The sequence below is a fragment of the Brienomyrus brachyistius genome, chromosome 6, assembly GCF_023856365.1.
Source record: "Brienomyrus brachyistius isolate T26 chromosome 6, BBRACH_0.4, whole genome shotgun sequence".
NCBI classification, from domain to species: Eukaryota; Metazoa; Chordata; class Actinopteri; order Osteoglossiformes; family Mormyridae; genus Brienomyrus; species Brienomyrus brachyistius.
The window spans coordinates 21,624,447-21,648,532 of record NC_064538.1 but is presented as its reverse complement, the minus strand read 5'-3'; the positions used below and the strand labels follow the sequence as shown (position 1 = coordinate 21,648,532).

At 43.0% G+C, this 24,086-nt stretch overlaps 1 protein-coding gene across 10 annotated transcripts in view; it reads left to right on the top strand.

Moving 5' to 3' along the window:
- acap3a (ArfGAP with coiled-coil, ankyrin repeat and PH domains 3a) overlaps positions 1-24,086 on the top strand; it is an 86,575-nt gene that overhangs the window by 51,176 nt on the left and 11,313 nt on the right. For 4 of the 10 annotated variants that reach the window (XM_049016055.1, XM_049016058.1, XM_049016051.1 and 1 more), the window contains exons 7-20: positions 1,984-2,028; positions 2,116-2,211; positions 3,879-3,953; positions 6,568-6,579; positions 17,779-17,891; positions 18,615-18,666; positions 19,262-19,362; positions 19,636-19,747; positions 20,152-20,360; positions 22,337-22,406; positions 22,599-22,693; positions 22,897-23,111; positions 23,386-23,484; positions 23,919-24,011. In XM_049016055.1, coding sequence (XP_048872012.1) covers positions 1,984-2,028; positions 2,116-2,211; positions 3,879-3,953; positions 6,568-6,579; positions 17,779-17,891; positions 18,615-18,666; positions 19,262-19,362; positions 19,636-19,747; positions 20,152-20,360; positions 22,337-22,406; positions 22,599-22,693; positions 22,897-23,111; positions 23,386-23,484; positions 23,919-24,011 — 1,387 coding nt within the window. Of the gene's footprint in view, positions 1-1,983; positions 2,029-2,115; positions 2,212-3,878; positions 3,954-6,567; positions 6,580-17,778; positions 17,892-18,614; positions 18,667-19,261; positions 19,363-19,635; positions 19,748-20,151; positions 20,361-22,336; positions 22,407-22,598; positions 22,694-22,896; positions 23,112-23,382; positions 23,485-23,918; positions 24,012-24,086 lie in introns of all 10 variants that reach the window. The other 6 variants (XM_049016054.1, XM_049016053.1, XM_049016050.1 and 3 more) reach the window with 2 other exon arrangements.

The following is a 24,086-nucleotide window of genomic DNA, read 5'->3' as shown; positions in this document are numbered from 1 at the left end:
TTAGCGCAAGTTTTTTTTTTTTTTACATTTCTGAACTCCTGTTTAGTCCGAGTATAACTGACGAGTGACACATTTGTCCAGTTTAGTGGTATATGAACAGGAGGCTGCTATGCAGGAATCAATTAAGTGTGGCATAAAATTGTCCTTTTAGTCTCGGGAGTAAAATGTTCAGCATGACAAATTTTTATATCAGTCAGCAGATAAATGATCGCATCACATGAAGCCCCACCCCTCTTCCCAAGGAAATAGTTTCCTTTGCTGGCTTTAGTGGAATCCAGTCACATTTGAAATATTTCCGTGGGCGTCAGACTTCATAGTTCGCCTGTTCAAAGAGGAGGCTTCCCTCCCGCAGCCCCCTGAACGACGGCCGTTACTCTTCATCTTTTTCTGTCAGTGACACGCCTGAGCAATCTCAGTGACCTTTAAATGAAAAGAAAAGACACTGGACAAAGCCATTCTGTAATGTTTCTCTTGGGGAAGAAGCACAAACCGTAGAAGGTCTGCTTGCGTGATTCGGCGACGTGTTATAGCAGTTGGGCTAAGCCAGTGGTTTTCAAACTCGGTCCTCGGGACCCACTGCCCTGCTTGTTTTCCAGCTATCCCTGCCCTACACACTGCTGATTACCTGGATCAGGTGTGTTCAGTCAATCAGAAGCTGAATGACAGCTGGGACTTGTGTGTGGGGCAGGGATAGCAGGAAAACAAGCAGGGCAGTGGGTCCCGAGGACCGACTTTGAGAACCGCTGGGCTAAGCTATCAAGACCGTATTTTGAAACCAGCACTAATAGAACGGATTCAGATACATAGTGCAAACTTATGTATTCCTGTAAATATGCATGATTTTGTTAGAAGTTTACCGAACATTATGCTGATCCTTGCTTTTTTTTGTAGGTTTGCCATGCATCCTACTTTCTTGGATGTATTTACTGCACTGTAGAATAGATCTGCCTGGAATATTGTGCTAGGCCACAAGGTGGCGACAGTTTGTAGATTTTTTTTTCTTTTGTTTCGTGGTTTAGAGTTCCTGCTCCCATTGAGAGTGGGGCTAACCTGCTTCATTTCTAATTGACTCCTTTGGAGAGAGATCAGCTGGTACTGTGTGATTATTTCGTTCCTGGGGATCATACACCATGCCTGCTTGTAGCCAGCATAACCATGCCTACAATAAGGCCTCCTTCTTTTTAAAGGTCACTCTCCTCAGCAATTCATATGCTTGACATCTCCACTGTAGCTCTCGATGTTTTGTTTCTGCTCTCTATTTCGGGATTGTTTGATTGTCTTGGCAGCGATCCTCAAGTTTGCTATTTTTTCCATGGTTCTCTTCAAGCTGTACTACACAAGTACTACACATTGCCTGAGCTGTTTTCATTCATGCGTTGTGTTTGTAACTACAGAGTGCGACAGATTAACATATTAAATGACTAATGATAGAGATGCGGGGTGTGTTTGGTTCTGTGATCGGTGCATGTGCAGGTAAATTTCTTTTCACCGAGGAACTGCAAATCAAGCACTCTGACACATTATATGACAATAATACGACATTTAATGAATGCATTACCCTTCTTTAACCTGGGTCAGACTAGCAAACAGAATAGATGATGACTGTGGACAATAAACACCATGAGGCCATTACAGGAATCACATGCAATCATGGAAGTTCTACAGTGACTCCTTTGTGCTTGCATAACTCTAAATGCAAATGCACAGACGTATCAAATATTGAGCTGCATTATTGATAATGTCCTGTAGATGGCGGAATTTTAAAGCTTCGCACTTAAAAATCTGTAATATCTGCGTGCTAACACAAGGGTCACCTACCTATGTGGGGGAATTTTGGAAATGCTGCAATCATGGATTTAAAATGTTTTCAAAACAGACATAAAGCCTCAGTTTCAGCATTCAATTATATTGAATTACATGTTTTGTATTCATTTGAATCTCACCAAGATCATTAACATTTAAATCTTTTTTTTTACATTTCAGATCAATGTTCTTCAGGCAAAGAAGAAGTTTGAAATCTTAGATTCGGTAAGAGCTGAGCCTTTTTTCTCGATGGCTCCTGAGGTTTCCCTGTTGCTCCTGTTCTAAGAGGACTTCTTCTGCCACTTCCTCCAGATGCTGTCCTTCATGCACGCCCAACACACACTCTTCCAGCAGGGATACAACCTCCTGGACGAGATCAATCCCTACATGAAGAGACTGGCGGCAGAGGTGGGACCCCGACTGAGCGATGGACGCCCCGATCCATCAATGCCCTGCAGTGATTACACCCTCAATCTGTCTGCCGTCTGTTAACTTTACACAGCCTTTATTAAGTTAGGCAGCTGCGATCCCTGTGGGTGCAACTGCTAAGCCTCTTGCAAGGATCTGAATCATGACCACAACAGCCTGCAGAAACTCCAGTCTTATTACAAAGCTAATCTACCTACTTGCAACTTTATAGTTTACCACAAAGCTGGGTGTATCGGTAAGGTTGTTGAAGTAGTTTTATCAACGGAATGGCATTAAAGCCCTTTTTGGGAAATCAATCAGAAAAACCATTTTTTCAACCACTATTCCTACTGCTGCCCATGATCTCTATCCTCATCATCTTTATCATCAATTAAAACAGTTTACATGGACACTGTCACCTTGCTTCAGTTGTGGTCAGATGATAGATTTCTGGCCTTGTGAAGGAAGCTGGGAGAGGGGGATTATGGACAACCTGATTGCCTCGTCAGGTCACTATGGCAGGAGTTTGCTTGCCAAAGTGAGATTTTGAGACAGGCACTTAGAAAGGCAGCACTGAGCTTAATATACTGTGAATAAGTGCATCAGGCCCCGGTCCCAGAAACTGTCATAATTCTGCAATGGAAATACAGCTTATTCACTCAGGATTGCTCAGCTGAGTTGACCCCTTATGGGGCAGATTCAAGATCACATTTGGGGAAGAACTGAACGTAGGTCACCTTCTGAATCAGCCAACTCCTGCTCTAAGCAAAGCTAAAGAACAAGACAGGCATTGGCTGATTGTGGGCTCTGTCACCAAGGCAACAATGGAACAACTTGTTCAGGCCAGCTCCCCCGCTTTTTAATTAGCGTATCGACACAGCTTTAACAATTGATCAAAATGACTTTGCCATCAAGGACAGTGCCTGTGATTTCTCCCGATTGAATGCATTGTGTCTGCATTGCTTAATTTATTTATTTTTGTCACATATCCCGTGAGCAAAATATGAATCAATTAGCAAGGTGCTCTAAGCCAACATGTCATGTTAAGCTAACACAGACCAAAACAGCCATGGTTCCTGTTGCTGGGGTTCCCTGGTAACATATATACATTTAGATGTACTGTTCATGAATTGCGAGTGCAACCCCCCCCCCCCCCCCCCCCCCGCACCCCCCCCCCAGAAAACAATTTACAGTCTTCTAACAAATCCTGTAAGAGTTCGATCTCATGCTAAGTGGGTGGTGTGTTGTTCAGTGGGTTCGGCCTTTGTGCCTGTGATTGTTAGGTTTTTAGTTCAAATCCCGTTCTCAGAAGGCTGGCAGTTTGAATCCCATCCACAGTAGATTAACAACATTACGCTCTGGATAACTGGCCTGACCCTGTGCTGAGAGCCCAGGCTTCACTTTCCTCTGTAGGTATGTGTGTCTCTCAAAGGAGAACAAGAGTGGATATGTGAAATGCAGCGTTCCAATGTTCCTGCACCTGTACTCGTGCAAATGGCAAATCGCTGCTGTCCAAATAGCTAAAAGGCTATTGTGCTCTGCAGCCTCATCAGCCTCTCTCGTCAGTCTTAAACCCATTAATAATTCTTAGGATGGGGACTGCTTGTGTGTGTGTGTGGTGCTGCCCAGACTGACCTCTCTCTGCTGTTTGTGATCTTCTCCTGCAGCTGGATCAGCTGGTGATCGACTCGGCCATTGAGAAGAGGGACATGGAGCATAAGCACGCCACCATTCAGCAGCGGGTAGGAGCTCTCACCTTCTCTCTTCCCTTCCCTCTCTTTTCTTCTTTTTCTTCTTCTCCTCCTTCTCCGCCCGGCTCGTGACTGACATCCAGGCCGCCTGCAGGGCGTCTGACTCATCCTTATTAATCTGGAAAAAGGGGGAAGCGTTTCATTTAAAAGACAAGTGACTGGCTTAAGTATCTAATGACGTAGAATTAAGAGCCTTAAGGTGCTAATCCTAGGGGCGTCTGTCGCAGACGACGGCTCTCTGCGCCGTTTTATACGTCAGCAGTGCTGATTTACAGAGTTCTGATCCTTTTATCAATAACCATTAGCTGCAGTTTGCGAAGTGAACTTCTGTCTCTGTGTTCTGAGCCGGTTCTATATTACCTTCTGACTATCATTCTCTATCGGCGGTTCTAGGCACTGGTAACATGGCTAAAACCCACCATCTGTGTGTAACCCCCTCCCCCATACAAAATGTGCACAGAAAAGTGGCAAAGTTGCCAAGTATTAAGTTTGAAATGAAAAAACAAATATACAATTATTCCGCATAACGTGTTACAGCAATGCAATAAATACTTGTGTAGAAGTACAACTGAACTCTGGAATGGAATTAAAAAATAGTGTTATGCTACCATCAGATATGAAGTGTTAAGCAGGCATGGCATTGACCCCAAAGCAACCAGCACTGTTATAATCCCATTGCAAAGCTGCGCATCTCAGCTGTCAGTATCAGTATCGCATTAAATGAAATTGCCGAGCGAGCAAAGACAAAAAGCAGATATAGCAGCATGAAGGCTGACAGTAGGATAGATAAAGATATCAGCCAATAACTTGTTGTTTTAGTCATTTAGTGTAAACATTGCATGTATTTCGGTCATTTTTTAGGGACTTTGTGAGAATGGTTCATTTTAATATACATACTTGGGTACTCCCCTAATGTATGTTGAACTGTCATTAAATTATACCTGCATTTTAAAGATGTGTTAAATAGTACAGTCTGAACTGGTGGTTCTTAGATTTACAGAAATATTCAGAGAATTCGAGAGTGCATATCGGGACAAATGCCGGTTATATAATAATAGCTCAGTAAAGCTTCAGTACTTCACTGTCGCCAATGACATGCTCTCCGAGAGACAGACTTGCTATTTTTTAGCAACTTATTTTTAGCCGTCATCCTCCAGGCTCCTTAAGAGTAAATGATAAAAAGGGTACGTTTGCCTCCCTTGCCGCTGTCCATTAATGCTGAGACAGGCAGGACTCAGTTTAGTCTCTTTTGAAGAGATGAAATGGCTGATTGGTTTAGAACTTTCAGATGGTTGTCAAAAATGTATTTCTGTCACCACTTTCAACAGCTGAAGTGACTGTTGGCTCTGTGCATTTAAAAAAATGAAAACTGCGTCTGGAAGGGTTCTGTAATCACGGAGAGGTTTTTGTATTTGTGTTGTCAAAGAAGACAGACTTGTGACCTCATGAGGTTTCAGAATGGTACCCCTGATGATGACTATCCAGTAAGTTTAATATTAGAAGACTCATTTATATGCAGAATTATGTGTTGTGGATTCTAGTTTATCTGAAGCTATTGTATACCCATTAGATGGCAAGAAATGAGTGTATACGCATGTCCTAAGACATTGTGGTGGATGGAGGCTCAGGTTCTTGTTGAACAACAAATAAATTCATATAAACTGGAAAGCAGAATCAGGACTTGGCTGAGATGCACTCTTTGGCTGAACGGAACGCAGTACAACCGGCTTTCTAAGGTAAATGAGTGTAAAAGCTTCCGTATAAAAGCCGTAAGCCGTCATTAAGTGAAGGTGCACCAGCAGGCCTTTGGAAATGGAGTTGTTTATTTAAAAAAAACACAGTTTGTCCCGTGGCGTTTGGTAGGACACGTCAAGTTCGTATGTTTGTGTCTGAAGCAGTGAGAGAAAATGCTTCCCTCCCCAGCCTTAAATAAAGCCCCTTGAATCCGTGCCAGCGTCTCCCGTCACACTAATCTAACATCCCGATGCTGTGGGGCCCAAATTGTCCAGACAGGCCTATCTCCATATGAATGAGCAAAAGCTCCGCACCCCCCTCCCCAAACGGTAGTTTCATGCACGCCAACCCCTCCGCCACTCTCCATCACCACCACCACCACCATCCAAAGGGCCACAAACACGCACACACACTCACGTTTAACCGGAATCAGCGGCCATCTGTACAGGCAGGCCCCACCGATACCCTGGAGCCTGAGACACGCTGCAGCAGCAGCACCCGTGACTGGGGGTATCCGTCACAGCCTTCTGCCGTCTGGCCCCTCGGTGGCGCTGGGGCTTATGAGCCAGGCTTACGGAAACGACCCGTGTGCCAGCGAAACAGCTAATCAGTTTTTCTTTTGTCCCGAATAAAAATCTTGCAATCTATTGTTCAGAAGTCCTATGCATTAATAGTTATGGTGACTGCGTTCAGCCTTCATGTGTAATGTTAATATATTTGTATTATAATCATTATATAAGTATGTGTAAAGCCATGTTGGTGGTCAGATGTTTGGATGGCGCTTTGTTCTGGAAAAATCATTGATGTTGCTCCTCTTTTCCCCCCCATCTTTTTCGTCACGCTGTGCCGTTCTACGCTGATCTCGCTCCAGACTCTGATGGAGGTAAGGAAATTCTTCTTGGGTGTAAATACCATAACACGCCGGATGACTTCCTGGCACGTCCTCTCCTGCTGTTTTCTATAAATTAAGAAGACATATGACAGTTCCTCCAAAATTTGGCTCAATGGCAAGACACGATTAGACAGACACTGCTGAATTGCCAGTCGTGGTGGTTTGGCGTTGACCAGCAACCCGATCAAACCTATGTAAAGGTTAAGGACCATTAATGAAACATGACCCACATACCATGACATTCAGGATTCACTCATGTCTGGATCCAGCTGTTCCCGTCATTTGTCCTGATGTTAAAGCCTCAGCAGTCAACAAAGTCAAGCTGTGTGTTTAAATGTCGATTTAATGGCGACACTGATAAGTGGCATTGAGACCTGGCAGATGCGTGTACTTCAAATGAACACTGTTTAAAGCCACATGTAATTTATTATCAGCTGAATGCTTTAGTCATGCAATTTCAATACAATTCAACACAATTCTCCAGTATCATTATATATAGATATGGTACTATTAAGATAATTCATACAAACCTTTACAACTGTAGCTGGCTTTTGCTTCGAAAAAGAATGTTGGTGTACATCTGCTGGGATTTATGTAGGACTGGAGCAATTAAAGTGGAATCGAATTTGAAATGCTGCCAGCAGAGAATAACAAATGACTAGCTGCCACTAAAATGCAGCTGCATTATCTGATGGATGAAGACAAATCCCAAATCTGATTTTGTGCCCGTGATCGGAAGGTTGCTGGTTCAAATCCCAGGGTCAGCAGAGCAGTGTCATCCTTGGGCCCGTAATCCCCAATTATTCCAGGAGTTGGGTGATGCGCTTTCTCAGTTGTACGTCGTTTTAGATAAAAGTGTCGGTTAGATAAATAATAATAAAAAAAATATTTCAGTATGAACAGTGATGCAGAAACAGTGTGTGCAGCAACGGTGGATGTTGTACATGAGTATGGCCTGTTGGCAAAATATTCCCTAGAGTTGGCTTTGTACATTGGCAGAATGGTGAATTTGTTGTACTCACAAGGCAAAGAATTTTGCCATCTGTAGCCACATACATGTTCCTTCAGCGCACCATGTACAAACTGGAGCATCAGCAGTTTGGGCGCCTCTTAGCTACTTTAGAGACAGTGACATCATGCATTGGCAACCGTCTGCAACAATGGAATAGTCAGGATGCTGAAAGCTTCGTCTGAGTCACCGTCTGGCCTTGTCCTAAGCCCTGGAGATACCATATGAAGCACCTTAGGGTGCTTAAGAAAGAAGAACAAATTTTAATAAGACACAGAACCTCTGCCTTATATTTTAGGCTTTACGCTAAGAGTCTTGTGTTTTGATAATAAATTCGGTGGTTTGGATAAAAGTGTTTGTGGATTCATCCTGGTCCCCCTTTGTGCCCATTCACTGTGCCTTTGTAGCACCCAGTTGGGTTGCAGTTGTTACTATAGAAAAAGTAGTTGAGAAAGGACCTTGCGTTTCTGTGCATTGATTTCTCAATAAACCTGTGGTTTTGTCGGAACGAAAATGGTTTGCGGTAGCCAGTGTTATTGTCAATTTTCATTTAGAATCCAGTTTAGTTTTAATTAGTTTCAGTGTGGTTTTGTTAGGTTTTTTAGGTTTTATTTTAAAGATGGCTTCTATTTATTTAGTTTATATTTTAGTTTATTTTAGTTCAAGGTTAAAGTTATTTTATAGACTGAAAGTTATAGAGATTTTTTATGTGCTTGATCTTCAAAGAGCCCTACCTAAATTATTACTTTTAGCTATTAAAAAAACTGTAACATGGAAAGTATTTGAAATTTGTTTTTATTTCCATTAATTTTGGGTGCAATATATATAGTTTTTTTTTTTTTTTTTTACTTTCATTTTACTTCAGTTTATGAACTATTATTTTTTGTAGTTTTCGTTTTTGTTAACAATAACCCTGGTCGTAGCAGCTCTATATTTTTACAAACTGACCTGTGAATAGTTGAATTGGAGAGCAGGCAAGTCTAAGGCCAAGCCAGCAGGGTGGAAGAGCAGGCGTATCTTTGGACGGCTCTGTTTTGCACATTGGGTCCTTCTCTTTAGTAGTGCTAGAACTGAAGAGAAGCTCTGTTAACTTTTCTTCTATTCAAGACAGCATCCTAACATCCTTTGCTGGAATTTAAACTGTCAGTCCACTTCCCTTTTATCAAAGTAAGTCTGCTGCTGACACATCATCCCAACTTTCAATAAAAACATGATTCTCACCCAACTCATCTAAGTAGAACTGCTGTTTCTTGTCTCCCTAGTGACCACTGTGGTATTTTTAGAAAAAAAAAATCATCCTTAGATTTTTTTTTCCCTCTGGTGTATTGCTTATTCAGTAAGGACTCTTTCTTTCTTGACTGAGACTGCAAATTTCACACTGAACACTTATCCAGTCAGGGCATCGGCGCAGCGAATGTCACACTTGGGAACACAGCCCTTGCGCATGTTTGCAGGATCATGTGACCAGCATTTACAGCTCCCTGAAGTGAACTAAGATCGGGAGGCGAGACACAGTGAAGATATCAGCTGCCAGTGTTTGGCCTCAGCTTTCACTCTAACTCAGCCCCCAATGTCTTCATGTATTTGACCTGTTTCCTCACAAGTTGCGTTGACAAGGAACCCTGGTGTAAACATACAAGTGAAGGCACACTTTACAGTCTCGTCTGGGGAATAGCGTGGCCTCGTCGAGGTCATGGCCGGAACATGCGTGCCCTCGACATCGGGGACATAGCAACTCATCTATTTTTCAGTCGCCTTTTAATGGAGGAGCTCTGCCAGTGTTGCTGGGGGGGGGGGGGGGGGTCACTGCTCCCCTGTCTCAGCGATTCAGCATCATGGCAGGAAGAATAAAGGCTGTTTATTCCACTGGGTCCAGCTTTTTAAAGGGCTGCAAAGGACAGGCGGCATGTGGCTCAGCAGTTAGGCCTCGGTGCGTCTGACCAGGAGGTTGCTGGTTTGAACCTCAGTAGAATAGTCACATCTCCATTACACTGTCAGGAAAAGAGGGCACCACTTTGTACCTTAGCTTGTTACTGGGGTTGTACCCTCAAGGGTCTGCCTCTTTGTACCCTAACTGTAGGTAAATGTACACTTTATCAAATGTTGGCTGAGTCAAATATGTAAGCTATAAACTGCAGACAGAGGGAAGGACACCAAAGAGGAACCTATGTTTAGTGAGCTCTCCTGCATCAATAGCTGGGCGTCTGTGGGCTGCGTTTTCGTGTCATCAGTAAATTGCCGTGACTCCTGCTAAAGGCGGTGAGCTTGTGGGTGGGAGTGCGGGGTACCAGGCTTCCTGTTTTCATTGTCCTCCTCCACACTGTTCCTGCTGAGCATGTGCACATCTGCCTGCACTGAGTGTAGCATCTTGCTCAGAGTAACGCACGCTTATTGTCTGTTTTGGCTCGACGTCATTTTTAATAAATGTCCTTTGAGTTATTTTGATCCAGAACTAAGAGTGTATTCAGCTTGGGCAGTGGCTTCTTTGCCCTCCCCCCCAAAAAAAACAGTTGAATAACTACGTAAATTATATTCCAAACTGCGCTGTATCCGATCAGCCTCCATGTTTCCGCAGCACAACTCGCCATTAACCCTCCTGGGCGAGGATGAGGATTGACTCAGCTACACAGTAAATGGTCTTCCACTGTGACAGTATGAGGAGAATTAATCGGGCCAGGTGGGTACTGATTTGGGTGGGAGCCAAGTCCACCCCGGCAGATGGCATCGAGGCATGGGGGCGGAGGGGAACCTGTATTCGGTCCCAACCCTCCAGCCAAACCTGGCTACTTAGCCAGTACCGCCAACTGGCAGGACCATGTGGTCCGGCGGGTGATTGCCTGGCCCTGTCTGAAATCTGTCGCACAGGTGCAGCATGATCTCCTGCCCCTCGGCCAAGAGACTTCCAGGTTTTCAAACACACTTAATAATAGGACATAATAGCTTTGGTGAAATGTGGGTGCTGTCACAGTCTCCAAATGGTTTCCATGGAGAGCTTCATATGCTCACAAAATTTTAAAAAATGTTAAATAAAAATAGATCCACTATCAAGTAACATATCATATAAAGAAAAACAAAAATCATATACATATATTGCTCATGTGAGCGAAATCATATGGGAGGGTAATAGAGCAAGTGAAAAAGTTTGAATTAATGAAAAAAACGTTTCATCTGTATACCTGTATCACTTCACATACATAGTCACTTGAAACTGTTTGTTCAAATGGGGAAGCGCTTTTTAAAGCTACTTAATTGGAAAATTTTCTGCCATTTCTGTTGAGTGGTTTTGAATTTCTTATGCCAAAGATTAGTAATACTCTAATGACAAATATACGCACAATCCCGTGTTTTCTTCGTGAAGAATCTTAGAGGACGCTACCCCTTTAGTAATCGGGACAGGACAGTTTGGGCAGCTTAGCTCAGGACCAGAGTCAGTCTCGACATTCAACACGCAGGTCAGAGCCCTTGGCCGCTCTCACTGATTGCTGCGATGCTAAACCGCGCAGGGTGTTGTAGCTACTCAGGCTAACAGGCACAGTAGCTGCCTTCCCCCAGCTGATCAATTTAAACCATTTTCCAGGGAAGGTTTATCTTCTCTTATACATCCTGTTCTTAATTCTCTTTTTAAACAGTCCATATTAATTTTGTCTGTCTCTCAAATCATTCAGAGGTGATGAAGGGGAAGCAATGGATTGCCCCACAACCTCATTTAAGAATGTGGGGGCAGGGCTTCCTAAGATCGTCCATTTAGCCATTAACTTTTTGATTAAAGGTGAATGAAGGTTCTTTGACGTGACACTTTTCATCATGACGATCCCTTTCAAGCTGCTTACTCACGACTTACAGCCCAATTAACATATTTCCTGATTAGAACGGCTTTGTTTTTAAAAGTTAATAGCTTCATTACATGAGGACAAAAACTATTGATCAGGATATGTGAAAGCGGCTGATAATCTCATAAAAGGCAAGGAGTGTTTTGTCTTTTAAACAAAGTCCCCTGTTTCCAAACCATCCAATGGCTGCTCAGGACTATAAGTGTAAACGGCATATGTGTATTTTATGCAGATCCCCAGATGTCAGTGTTAATTCTGTATAACCTATGTGCAGGAAGACGGAGGTGCAGTATTTGTGCCTTGATGTAAATAGCAGGAAACACTTTAGTACCCATTAAAGCACCTAACAGGAACCAAAGTAATGGTTTCCGAGTCATATTAATATTAGATTATGGGGAAGAAGGAGGAAGCCGTTTTTGAGTCCCGTCACAAATTGACTTACACAATAGACAAGCACAGTCCTGCCCTGATGAGTGGTTGAGTCACATTTCCTGCATCCATTGAAAAATTTAAGTTAACAGTTAACAGGAGAGCAATGGACTGAAGAAGCGGATAAATGTGTCACACTTTCCTACCTCCTTTAAAAGTTCCATCACTCTACTACTGTAGAACCATACAAAAAAATGGCCAGCATTTACAGAATAGGTGTTCTGCAGATCAGTGTGCCCGTGTTCTGGATTTTTCGAGCTAAGAGTTGTGTTTCTACCAAAGTAGCCTTAGAAGGTGAAATGACAAGGCTGACAATGGACTTCTCCAGCCTGGAGGAATAGCAAGCGAAGACCGAAAACTGCTCAGGGGTGTTTTGATCTATGTTCTAAGATGAGGGCAGCAGCTGGGGTGGCCAATAAAGAGCATACACAGTGTGCAGCATGCTGGACGGCAGAAAGTGCAAGGGGCCCATCACTCAGCTCAGTGACAAAGGACAGCCGTCCAAAGGTCACACAGTCAACTGCTGAGGTCCCGTGAGCAGGCACTGGGGGGCACCGTATAGAGGTACAGGGTCTCTTGGCTGTCTGAGCACCCACTGAAGCTATTCTGCATCTATTGAAAGGGCTTCAAAGAGCCCCAGCCAAGTACAGACTATATACGACCTCATTACCCCCCAGTTCATACTCCATGCAATGAGACCTGTTGCTATGCCGTCCGTTTTGGATATCTACGATACTGCATTTTGTACATTTGTTTTTCAGTGTGGTTTGCCAAGCAATCGTATTTTTCAAATGGTCAGATATTCATGTAGATTAAATCCAGTTCTGTAAGCACATGCTTATAACTGGTTCTAACTGTCTTTGCCAGTGGGTGTCATAACCACATGGTCAAGCTCAGGTCCAGGCTTAATTATTATTAATTATTACTTTAATTATAATGATCAGGTTATCAAAATGGGTAGCGCAGTGGTGAGCACTGATGCCTCACACCTCTGGGACCCGGGTTCGAGTCTCCGCCTGGCTCCATGTGTGTGGAGTTTGCATGTTCTCCCCATGTCGTCGTGGGGTTTCCTCTGGGTGCTTTGGTTTCCCCCCACTGTCCAAAAACACGCTGAGGCTAATTGGAGTTCGCACATGCCCCGTAGGTGTGAGTGTGCTCTGCGAGGGGTTGATGCCCCATCCTGGGTTGCTCCCTGTGTTGTGTCCATAGGCTCCAGACTCCCCTGTGACCCTGAGTAAAACAAGTGGTTACAGAAAATGGATGAATGAGTTATAAAAACTGAAACTCATTCTTGTCTAATTTGTTCACACCCTTCATAGACAGTATTCTCTCAGTAAGAAATAGATGCATATGTTTCCTGTGTAACTTTTCACAGTGAACAGTGTAAGAATGTCAGCCGTTTTCTGCAATGCAAGTCTTTGAGGGTACAGAAATGCCTCGTCTGTGGCACCCCCCCCCCCCTCCCCCCAAGGGACCAAATTCTTTCTTATAACTGATATAAGAGTACTTTGGATGTCTTTCGGAGGACATCTGCCTGGCTGTAAAGCCTTTTTATTCACCCAGACTAATTTGATCGCACCCCAAGGATTTTACCACAGTTCTGTCATGCTGCATTGACGGCGTTACTCAACTATTTTTTTTTAATTCAGGTACGGGAAAACGGATAATTTACACATAATTTGTTGGAGGTGGTAAGTGGGAAAACGCTTTGGTGTTTTGTACAGTTTAAATGTTGTTCTGCCTTTACTTTTCACCTGTAAGATTATAAGATTTTCATGGGTTACGGAGACGTGGCGTCAATACATGACCAGACTGTAATAAACTATTTTACTCTTAAACAAATTAAGTGTTTTGCGTACATGGTGTAAAACGGGAACATTATGTATATAGTTCCTATGCATATTGCGTGAAAAAGCAGCTCAATATTTCAGTTTAGTTGCGCATTTGCCCCTTGTCCTAATTTTCATACTCACTGATCCATTTTTAATATGCGTTGCTTTTTCAAATCCAAGTCTAGGGTTTATTAAAAATGGATGACAGCTTTTGTAGTTGGGGCTTGTAAACAGAGCATTGCTTTACACTTCGCGTAACAAATCGATTCTGTATTTTCTTCTTCAGCCTCAGCCAGTTTCCTGTATCCCGACAATTATTAACAGTCTAATCTGGTTATGCTTCTGTTAAGAATATAAGTTAAAGGTAAGACCTTTGTTAGATTTGTTAGTAGACACGATTGGGATGGCTTAATCAATAACCGTGCTGGATAAATATGTATATATTTATGGATATATATATTTAAAAAAATATTTGAAAAAAAGCTGTCGAGGAATTTATGCATCCTTCTGCCTTGTTGCCTGATTTACCGTCTTGTAGGTATGAGAAACGCCTGCCATCCCAGTGGCAATAAAGTCTGCTTGATTAAATAAGAATGGCGTGGGGTGACTGGTAGCCAGATGGACCCATGCAATTCCCAACGTGAGACTTACCGTATAGTGTCCAGACCAATAGCGTGTCCCGCACAGCAGTCAGACTGGGGAGGGTGCTGGGGTGTCGTAAACCACAGGATCAGCGGCGGAGCTGGCAGACCTGTGAAAACATTTTTGCGGTCAGGGGAGAGTTAAAAGGCAGGGTCAGCGCGGCGACAACGTTTCTATTGCTCATAAAATGACAGCTGTATGATAATTAACGTTATTCTAAGGCTTGAGGCAGGTGGCTCGTGCTCGTGTTAAGTCTCTGCGCTCCTGCCTCCTCCAGCGTCCGCTCGCCTCTCGCTAGAACCGAAATCTGAAAATCGGCTCTGAAAAATCTTTTTCCTTGTGAGCTGTGTTGTGCTGCTCATTTTAACGGTTGTGGAGCTTGCTTTCCATTTGATTTTTCCAATGCTTCTGGAATATACGAAAATTGTGAAAATGAAGATCTTTGGAAGGTTGGACTACATGTTGGTGGGTTTGTAAGCTTGGGTGCATTTATATATACAGTTTGTAGAGATGCTAAATCACAGTTTTATTGTGTGATCTTACTGTGCAGTTTTAAGTGCAAGCATTGAATAAGGGAGAAAACATGCTACTTGCAATATTTTAAGTAGCTTGACGTCATTTAACTGTTTTCTCGGTTTAAGTAAATTTTGAGATACATTGCTTTTTGTAAATGTTACGTCATGTTAATAAAATATTGAGAATTCTACGGCTGTACTATCACTTATTTTTCTAGTGTCTTGGTACTTCATGCAAGTCATGTTAGCCGTTGAAATGATTTCATGAGGAACTCGTCTTTTACAAGTGACAGTTTATTTGAATAGCAGAGAAGCAGTATTGAAGTACTGAATAATCAAGAGTAGAGTTTTCCCTGGAGACGGTACTTAGTATGGTACCTTGGGATGCCCGTGTCTTTACCTGACTCCTTCAACAAAACCTGGTCGGGCGATTGCGTTTTTACCCAGTGTTTGCAGACCGCATGTGTAATGTTGAAGTTTGAACTTTGCGTCATGGTCACTTCGCACATGATCATTTGTTTTGTCGACGATTTTGCTTGAAACTGGCTAGAGGACAATCTTGTAGTCTTCCTAGCTGCCCGTCTATAAGTGTTGATGTAATTTTGATACTTAATTTAAAAGTGGTTCCATGGTTTATTGAGAATTTGGCTTTGAAATACACAGATTCACACAGATTCTTCTGTATCCATATACAAATGTCTCTGTTAAAATCGTAAACATGAGTGAATTTCAAAGATTGGTAAGTGATGAAATCCATCATTAAATTTTTGTGTCATTTGGCGTTCTTTTAAATTTAATGTGTGCTTTTCATTCAGATAACTACCTACTCGTTATGTGGGTTTAATACTGGTTTTGAAAGGAGTGCATAAGGAAAGTACAAGTAAAAATAAATAAATAGTTATGATGGCATTTAATTGTAACCAATACACAGTTCATTCCCCAAACTGTGTTTCCCAGTATTAAAAGATCAACATGGATTTTACGTAGGTAGCCTTGCAATGTAAAACAAGTTCAGAAAGTCACTAAGTAGAATATGCTTCATATTTTTCCCTGCTCACCCAGAAAGTACTGGTATGACAAAACAGATGGGCTGTTACTTGGTGCATGTTGCACAGCATCTATATGCTAGATGTTGTCGCTGGTTTTGAAAGTGTTTTTGCCGAAGACAGTAAGGGAATGAAATGCAAACACCACTTGTCTGCAGTTTGAGTGCATTACAGAGTTATCCAGGGACTACCAGCTATTCACAGAGGTTTTACATTAGTTGTGAATTAACGTGTAGGTTAAAAAGAAAAAGGAAAGTTTTTGGCGTCGACTCTGCGGGATGAAATGCAACCATTTTCATTTTGTATTGAATAGAGGAGTCTACATGTTTAAAGCCTTTGTTTTAAGAGTGACGTTTATGTAGCCAGCCCTGTTATCCTCAGCATTGTTCCTTCAGTGCGGCATTGTCACTGTTAACATAACCAAGAACAGTCTTGGGGCATTTTAGGTTGCATATGCCAAGGGCACGTCAACAGTGATGCTCCTCGGACCTGAATGTGCAGTTTGGTGTGATGCATGCTGGCAGTGCGATGCAGTATCCGCCTCGGTGCTCTTCACATGATCCGTTTTAAAAGAGCTAAGCATTGTTGGAAAAATCCACTCCGCTGTGCTTGTGGGAATCTGTCTCTTTTAACACTTTCTGCCTGTTCAGGCTTCTGCCAATGAGATTGTCCTTCAGCACTATCTATGTGGTCAGCCTACAGATCTCCTATCCTGAATCTCCACCTCCTTTGAATAATCTGCAGTGTATCTGTCATGCCAAGGCATGACTTTGATAAACTAACGCAGGTACTTCTAGTGGCAAATAGGACTCTGGGGGTATTACTCTGTAATATGAGGTTTAGGTGGATGATCAGGATAGAAATAAAATGGCAGACACATGGATCTGTGATGATTGTAACAATAGGGTTCATTTTAGCAGATTTCCTTGGATATTTCATATACCAAAAGCGATGCTTATAAAAAAAAAAAACTCAATTTATTGCTATTTCACATTGAGTATTTCCAGTATCATTAAAGGGGCTGGGGAGATGTGTAAGTCATTGATAAAGATAATGGAGATCATGCTGTTTTTTCCCCAAGAGATTTAGATCAATAAAGGAAAAAAATGGAGGGAAGACATATCTTTAGACTTTAGACCCAAACAACAAACTGGTATTTCAGCTTGTTGCGATTTATGACCGAATTGGATTTTCAGTCTAAAACCTTAAAGACATTAACTCAAACAGTGGGAATACTTTGGCTGAAGTGGGATTGTTATGCAACTACTTGCGTCATACCAGCAAACATATCTGTTGGGACCACCAAAAGGCAGGGATGAATCACTGGACTCCAAGTGGCTTTTTAAAAAAGTGTGGCATACTCTTTTCTGCAGGGGGGTGGGGTGCTGTGTGTGTATAGGTCATTCACATACTTCATTATAGATATTTTTAACTCAAGGGAGAAATGAGCAAATAGGGAAATTGTTAGAAAATTGTTTCCAGAATTGTAATCAAAATACTTCAGAGTATCTCACTACACTAAAATGCATCACAATTTTTTTTCTTAGTGCTGGAAAAACGATCAGCAAAATTTGGTTTTGGAATATACAGTATGTAGTGTTCTCAGGTGACTCATTGGCTTACTTGCCATGTGTTCAAGAATGTCATGCACATACAGACCCAGTGGATTTAGCCTGGAATGGTTCTGCATCGCTAGAAGCTTGTATAAGTCCCAGTTTAATAGCATTAGCACTTACTTCCTGGTGCTTGGGAAGCCAAAGTTAAAGTGCACCCTGGGACACCTAGAGTCACATTCCATACTATCAGGAGCTAGAAGCTGACCAGCATAAGCCCCGTTGTTCTGTGAACATCTGTGCACGACTCAGGTCCTTCGCTTATCTCCAACAGGATTTCTCCTACGACGACTCGAAGGTGGAATTCAACGTGGATGCTCCCAACGGAGTGGTGATGGAAGGCTACCTGTTCAAAAGGGCCAGCAATGCATTTAAGACATGGAACAGGTGAGGAGTAGCTTGGTTCCAAGTGTGGAAAATACGCTTAACAGCACCGGACCACTAGGCATGCATCCTGAATTTCATTATGAATTGTTGGGTCACGTATACATGCACAATCACGTAGGTTGTAGTTGCCATTTCTTTGTAAATTATCGTTGTATTTACTTGTATTTGAATCTAATTATTTTTGTTTGTTTCTTTGTATATACCACCTACCATTTTCCTGTATTACTATTTTACATTGGTCATTAAGATTATTAAAAAATAACTAGCAGGGAAAAAATGTATGTAAATATTGTCAGAATTGCTGTACTAAGGGTGTGCTTATGTTGCTGCTGAGGATGACTACCAGGCATGCTGAGGACACAGTTCTCTTTGATTAAGTGTCAGAGCGTCAGAGTTAATGGCCTGCCAGAAATCCATATGTGTCCCGATCCATTAGAAAATAGTCCTCCGCTACCTCAGGCTCTTCTACTATTGATTGTTGCATCATGTATCAAAAAAATGATTGTCTCCCCCGTTCCCCCCACTGACTGATGCTTCGATCATTTGACGATTCTTGATTTCAGCTGATTTTAAGTCAATTAATAATAGTAGATATCTATGTCTGGATTTTTGAAGCCTTCAAGGGCCTTGCACTATTTTTCTTTTGGAGAAGTGGACTGTACCTTTCTTGCACAGGATGATCAGCAAACATGAATTAATGGATCTCTCTTGCATCTTTTCCAGGCGGTGGTTCTCCATACAAAACAGTCAGCTGGTGTATCAGAAGAAGTTAAAGGCAAGTACAAATCTTATGCAACACAGGTGTTTCTTGTGAGATTAAGGGCAACGTAGAGAACCGGCAGCAGAGACAGCAGACACCTCAACACACTGCAGAGAGTTTGCAGGGTGCTGTCAGTATCAGCCTAGCAGGTGCAGTGTTTTTCAGTCTGGAATGGTTTTTCAGTGACTACCATGCGTTTTACTGTACACTTCAAAACTCCAAGCAGCTAGCAGAAATCAGGCACGTCTGACTCCAGTCATGAAAGGGCCTCTAGTGGCTTGCAGAAGCATTACGATGATGTCAAAGTCAACTTTATTGTCATTGTACACATCCACGTGTCATATATTGGTGTTTTTATAAGTTTATAGACATACATTTATGCCATATATCTACATTATATAGATATGCATATAGATATGCATTTATATTGTAAATATACATTACATTGATAATACATTATATAGATATTCATATAGACATACATTTATACCATATATTATGGTATTATGTAGATATGCATATAGATATATGCGGTAGTATTCATGTTGAGATAGCTCAGGTGATGTTGGCTGGCTGAGGCTGAGTGGCACTTGTTCTCGTACCATATTAGGACTCCCTGACGGTGGTGGTGGAGGACCTGAGGCTTTGTTCTGTCAAGCCCTGCGAGGACATCGAGAGGAGGTTCTGCTTCGAGGTAGTCTCCCCCACCAAGTAAGTTCCCCGTGTCACAACCAGTCAGCACCTTCAGATTACAGTTGAAGCTGAAGTTCCCTTTGGGTTTCATGGCACTCGCTATGCCAAACATTTCAGTAAATGCCAGTGTGCTTCTAATTGATACTGCGCTCAAAAGACTACGAAATACTGCTGTTTAGGTATGAAGACACATTAGTGCAAATTGTGTGGAATGAAAAGGATGGTGACAGTGCTGAAGGTGAGCATTAGTGTGTTTGGAGGTCTAACCTGGAGCACGTCTCCCCCTCCTAGGAGCTGCATGCTGCAGGCAGAGTCGGAAAAGCTGAGGCAGGCTTGGATCCATGCAGTGCAGGCCAGCATCGCCTCGGCCTACCGGGAAAGCCCTGACACATACTACATCGAGGTCAGCCTCTGCCTTATGCATACGGCATATTGACACCAATGTGGTTCCATTGATTGCAGTTGCATTTTTCCATGTCTGACTGCAGAACATGTGCAACAAAGTCGTTTGAAGCTTGTGCATGTAAGAGTCAGCATTACAACTTGAGTTTTGCAAAAATATCTATGCAATTTACAAATCAGGTTCATCAGAGTTATGCAAATGACTCTTCTTAACTACTTGCAATAACACAAATGCAAAAATAATGCTGCAATCATCTTGCAGTTAGTTGGATTTGCATTACTTTACATTAGTATGTACCACTTTACACTGTCAATCCGTTTCCCTTGTACAAGTCCTTCCTCTTGTCAGTTCGTCGCATCCATAGTGTCCTCACAGGCTCCTCATGTGCTTATATGTTCGTACAGCGCCTAGACCGCACGGCTTCGCCGTCCACCAGCAGCATCGACTCGGCCAGCGAGCCGCGGGAGCGCTGCGTGCGTGCGGACGGCATACTGCACCGCGTCCAGTCCGTGCCGGGCAATGAGATCTGCTGTGACTGCGGCCAGGCCGATCCACGCTGGGCCAGCATCAACCTAGGCATCCTGCTGTGCATCGAGTGCTCCGGCATCCACAGGTACTCGGGTCATTATCTCCCTGGAAGAACAGCGGATATACGCGTTGGTGCTTCGGTGGGGCAGGTACAAGTACAAGTACAAAATAGTTCCTACTGTAAGCCTTAACAGGGTTATGAGTCAAGAGTAAAGACCTTTATTGCAAAACGTGTATTGGAAGGCCTCACTCGGCTACAAAGCAACTAAAGACAGATACAGACTGGAAATATAATGCAAGGCAGTGTAAAACAATACAGACAGGGCAAAACGGGGTGGGGGGGGGGGCTGAATTATAGACTGGACTTTGAACAGGAATGTCCTCTGTGGTGGTGTGTCTGCTGACTTACGGTTATGAAAGTGTCAACATGAGTAACCAGCAGTCAATTAAGTAAACATTTTGCACCCCAGATCCTCTTTGGATTACCAGTCAGCTACTATGACATGTTCTCTTTGTGGTGTTTGATCACATTTTCACTTTTTTTACAATGGGGGCCTTTTTTCTTTGGTGTTTCAAATATTGCCGTAGTTTTCTGACTTGTAGTAGGAGTGAAGTTTGATCCAGGGATGATTATTAGTGTTTGCGTAATCGCCACCCCCTCAGCCCAGACCATCTGTTGAATATTCAAGGCCTCATAGGCTCCTTGTTTTCTTGTTCGCCACTCAGTTATGGCTTACAGCAGTACCTGTAGACAGTCCACATTTTCTTATTGGGAGCTGGGAGGAAGCAAGAATATGGACCGTCCATGGGTTGATGAGGACTGGGTTGAGAAACACTGGCTGAAAGCATACAGTTTTAAAACTCCTGGGGTACATTGGTTGCCTGGACACCCAAAAAGACCCCAAGGATTGTGGGGATCAGTTAGTTTCCCAAGGTATTAAACCCTGTAGTTTCAGACATACTTTAATCAGGTGGAATATGCAACTATAGATACTTCTAGAATCTTTGCCACATTGCTTTCATACCAAGAGAAAATTTGCTTGACTGTTTCCGCCTGAACACATTTCACATTTTAAGAGACGAGTAAATAGTCTTATTGGATCAGCTCAGCATTAGCAAATCATGGTCTGATTCCAGTGAGCTGGTAGATGTTCTCCACCATTAATCTTGTTCATGTCCATAATGCTTGCAGGCACTTCTGAGATGGTATTACCTAACTATATAACTACATTTATACAGATGGATAAAATTAGAAGACTGAAGATCCAAGATTTACGAGCTTTATTGTCATTTATACAACCACAATGAAATTCTTGCTTGCAGACCGCCCTGCAGACATAAATATGTCAATGAGGTCTATCTGACCTCACATCCAGAAACATGAAACAGGAAATTCTGTATACTTCAAACACGTAAAATAATGTATTAGTTGTTATTATTCTCCTGAATTCATCCCAACAAGGTACATGAAAAGATATGAAAAGTGCCACATTCATACTAAGCTTGTCCATGCAATGAGGAATTTTGTGTTTCCAATATGAACCTGTCACATCCATAATGCTGGTTTTGCCCACTAAAATATAACGATATATGCCAATGAGTAGCAATAACAGAATAGTGAACAATAATTTTCATACAATATGCCATAAGATACAAATAGGACAAGGTGGAAGGTTAAAGTGGTGGTGATTAATAACAGTGGTACTGCAAGTTATCCGTTAGCATTCTTAGCTGTTGAGAAGAATAATTCCTGAGATGCATTCTTCACTGAGTTGCCATCTTGATCATAACAAAGACTTGGGAATTGGGTTATTAAAAAAGAATGAGTTACATAACTCTCTAGAGTTGGGCGGTTGGCCGAGGAGAAAGAAACTGTCGACTCACATGCTTGACGGAAGCTTTGCACGGGGGAGGATAGGACTATAAGGCTTCATGACTCCGTCGTCTGCCAGACACTGTCTTCCTCCCAAGACAGAGCAAAATTGTGTGGCGTCACCGTAAAACTCAAATGTATCTTTCGATGTTGCAATTTGCTTCATACATTTTTTTTATGTGTTTCAGGAGTTTGGGCGTTCACTGCTCCAAGGTCCGGTCACTGACTTTGGATTCTTGGGAACCAGAATTATTGAAGGTGGGTTGCACTAAAAAGTCAGGTATCACCTTGGGCAGTTTTTTATTTAGTGCTTAGAATTCACTGTTTGGCCTGTTTGACTAAGGTTTGGGTTAAGCTTTATATGGCTACTTTAAATGACGGCCTTTTGAGACTTAAGTACTTAGAGTGACCACTGACTTTAGGTCCTTTCTTTTTATCCTTTGTCTCTAGCTAATGTGTGAGCTGGGAAACGGCACCATCAACCACATTTATGAAGGGTCTTGTGAAGAATTAGGCGCGAAGAAGCCTGGGTCCTCAAGTTCAAGGTGAACACCCCTTTAGGTTTCATCGTGGCACTTTTCCAGCTCAGATCATGTGTAACGTAACGCAAAACCAATTGCGATACTGCTGCCCCAGCAGTTTTACAGGGGTACAGCATGACCCCAGGCGCTGACCCCGGAATAGTTTTGTGGAAAAGCTGCCCGTGCATGCACCTCCTCACGGTCCCCACGCCGTTTTCTTCCCCCAGACAGGAGAAGGAAGCCTGGATAAAAGCCAAGTATGTGGAGAAGAGGTTTCTGAAGAAGCTGTCGGGCAGCGAAGCCTTAGTGAATGGCGAGCGGAAAGCACGGCGCTGGAGTGTGAAGAAGTGTCAGAGGCACGACAGCGCCGGCAAAGCCCCCAAATCGCGACGCAAGCACCGGCAAGAGCCTGGCAGCGCCTCTCCAGCCACCCTGTCTTCAGGTGCTTGGACTCCTTTGCTCCTGTGTAACATACATAGCATTGGGATACACGGGGTTGCTCATACTCTGATAGTAACTATAGGACATGGGGGTAGTGGAAGGAATGGCTAAAACCCTCCAAATCTGACCCTGTTCTCCCAATTGTTCGTCACATTAAAAGCATGTGCTAAATAAATATGATGTTTGTAGTGCATGATGGGACAGTGATCAGGTGACAGTGAACTGCAAACTCAGTCGTTTGGGAATCTGTCTCTTTCACCCGCTCACTTCAGTAGCTGCCGCACTGGAGAGGAAATTTCGGAGGGACTCGCTCTTCTGCCCGGACGAGTTGGACTCTCTCTTCTCCTATTTCGATACAGGCTCCGGACCTCGCAGTAAGGCTTTTCTCATGCTGATCTGGTATTCGGTCAATCTGTATGATTGGTAGTGTCTGCAGAATCTTTCCATGCGGGGAGGGAAGGTTAATAGAGGGTTTTCTGGGCGTTACAGGTTAATGCCTCTCCTTTAGGGCAATATTCCTCAACCCAGTTCTCAGGAACCCCCAGATATCTGCATTTTTCAGTCATCGCAGCTCCCAGTCAGTTGGAAACATCGAATACCTGGCAGCTGGGCGGGAACGAAATTGCAGACTATCTGGGAATCCCTAAGGACAGGGTTGAGAAACAGTGCTCTGGGGGGAAGGGGGCACCGGACATTTAGAAGTGTTAAATGGCTGAAGGAGTGGGACTTGGCCCACGATCTGGCACCCTCTGCTGAGGCAGCGGGAGTGAGTAACGTGTCCCTGGCTTGGCACCCATTGGCCCCGCAGGTCTGAGCAGTGACAGTGGGCTCGGTGGCAGCACAGATGGCAGCACAGACATCCTGGTGTTTGGCTCGGTGGTGGACAGCGTCACAGAGGAAGGTGGGAGCACTGAGAATCACCTCACAGTTACCCATTCTTGAAATGCTCATTACATTTGGCATATTTTATTTTGCA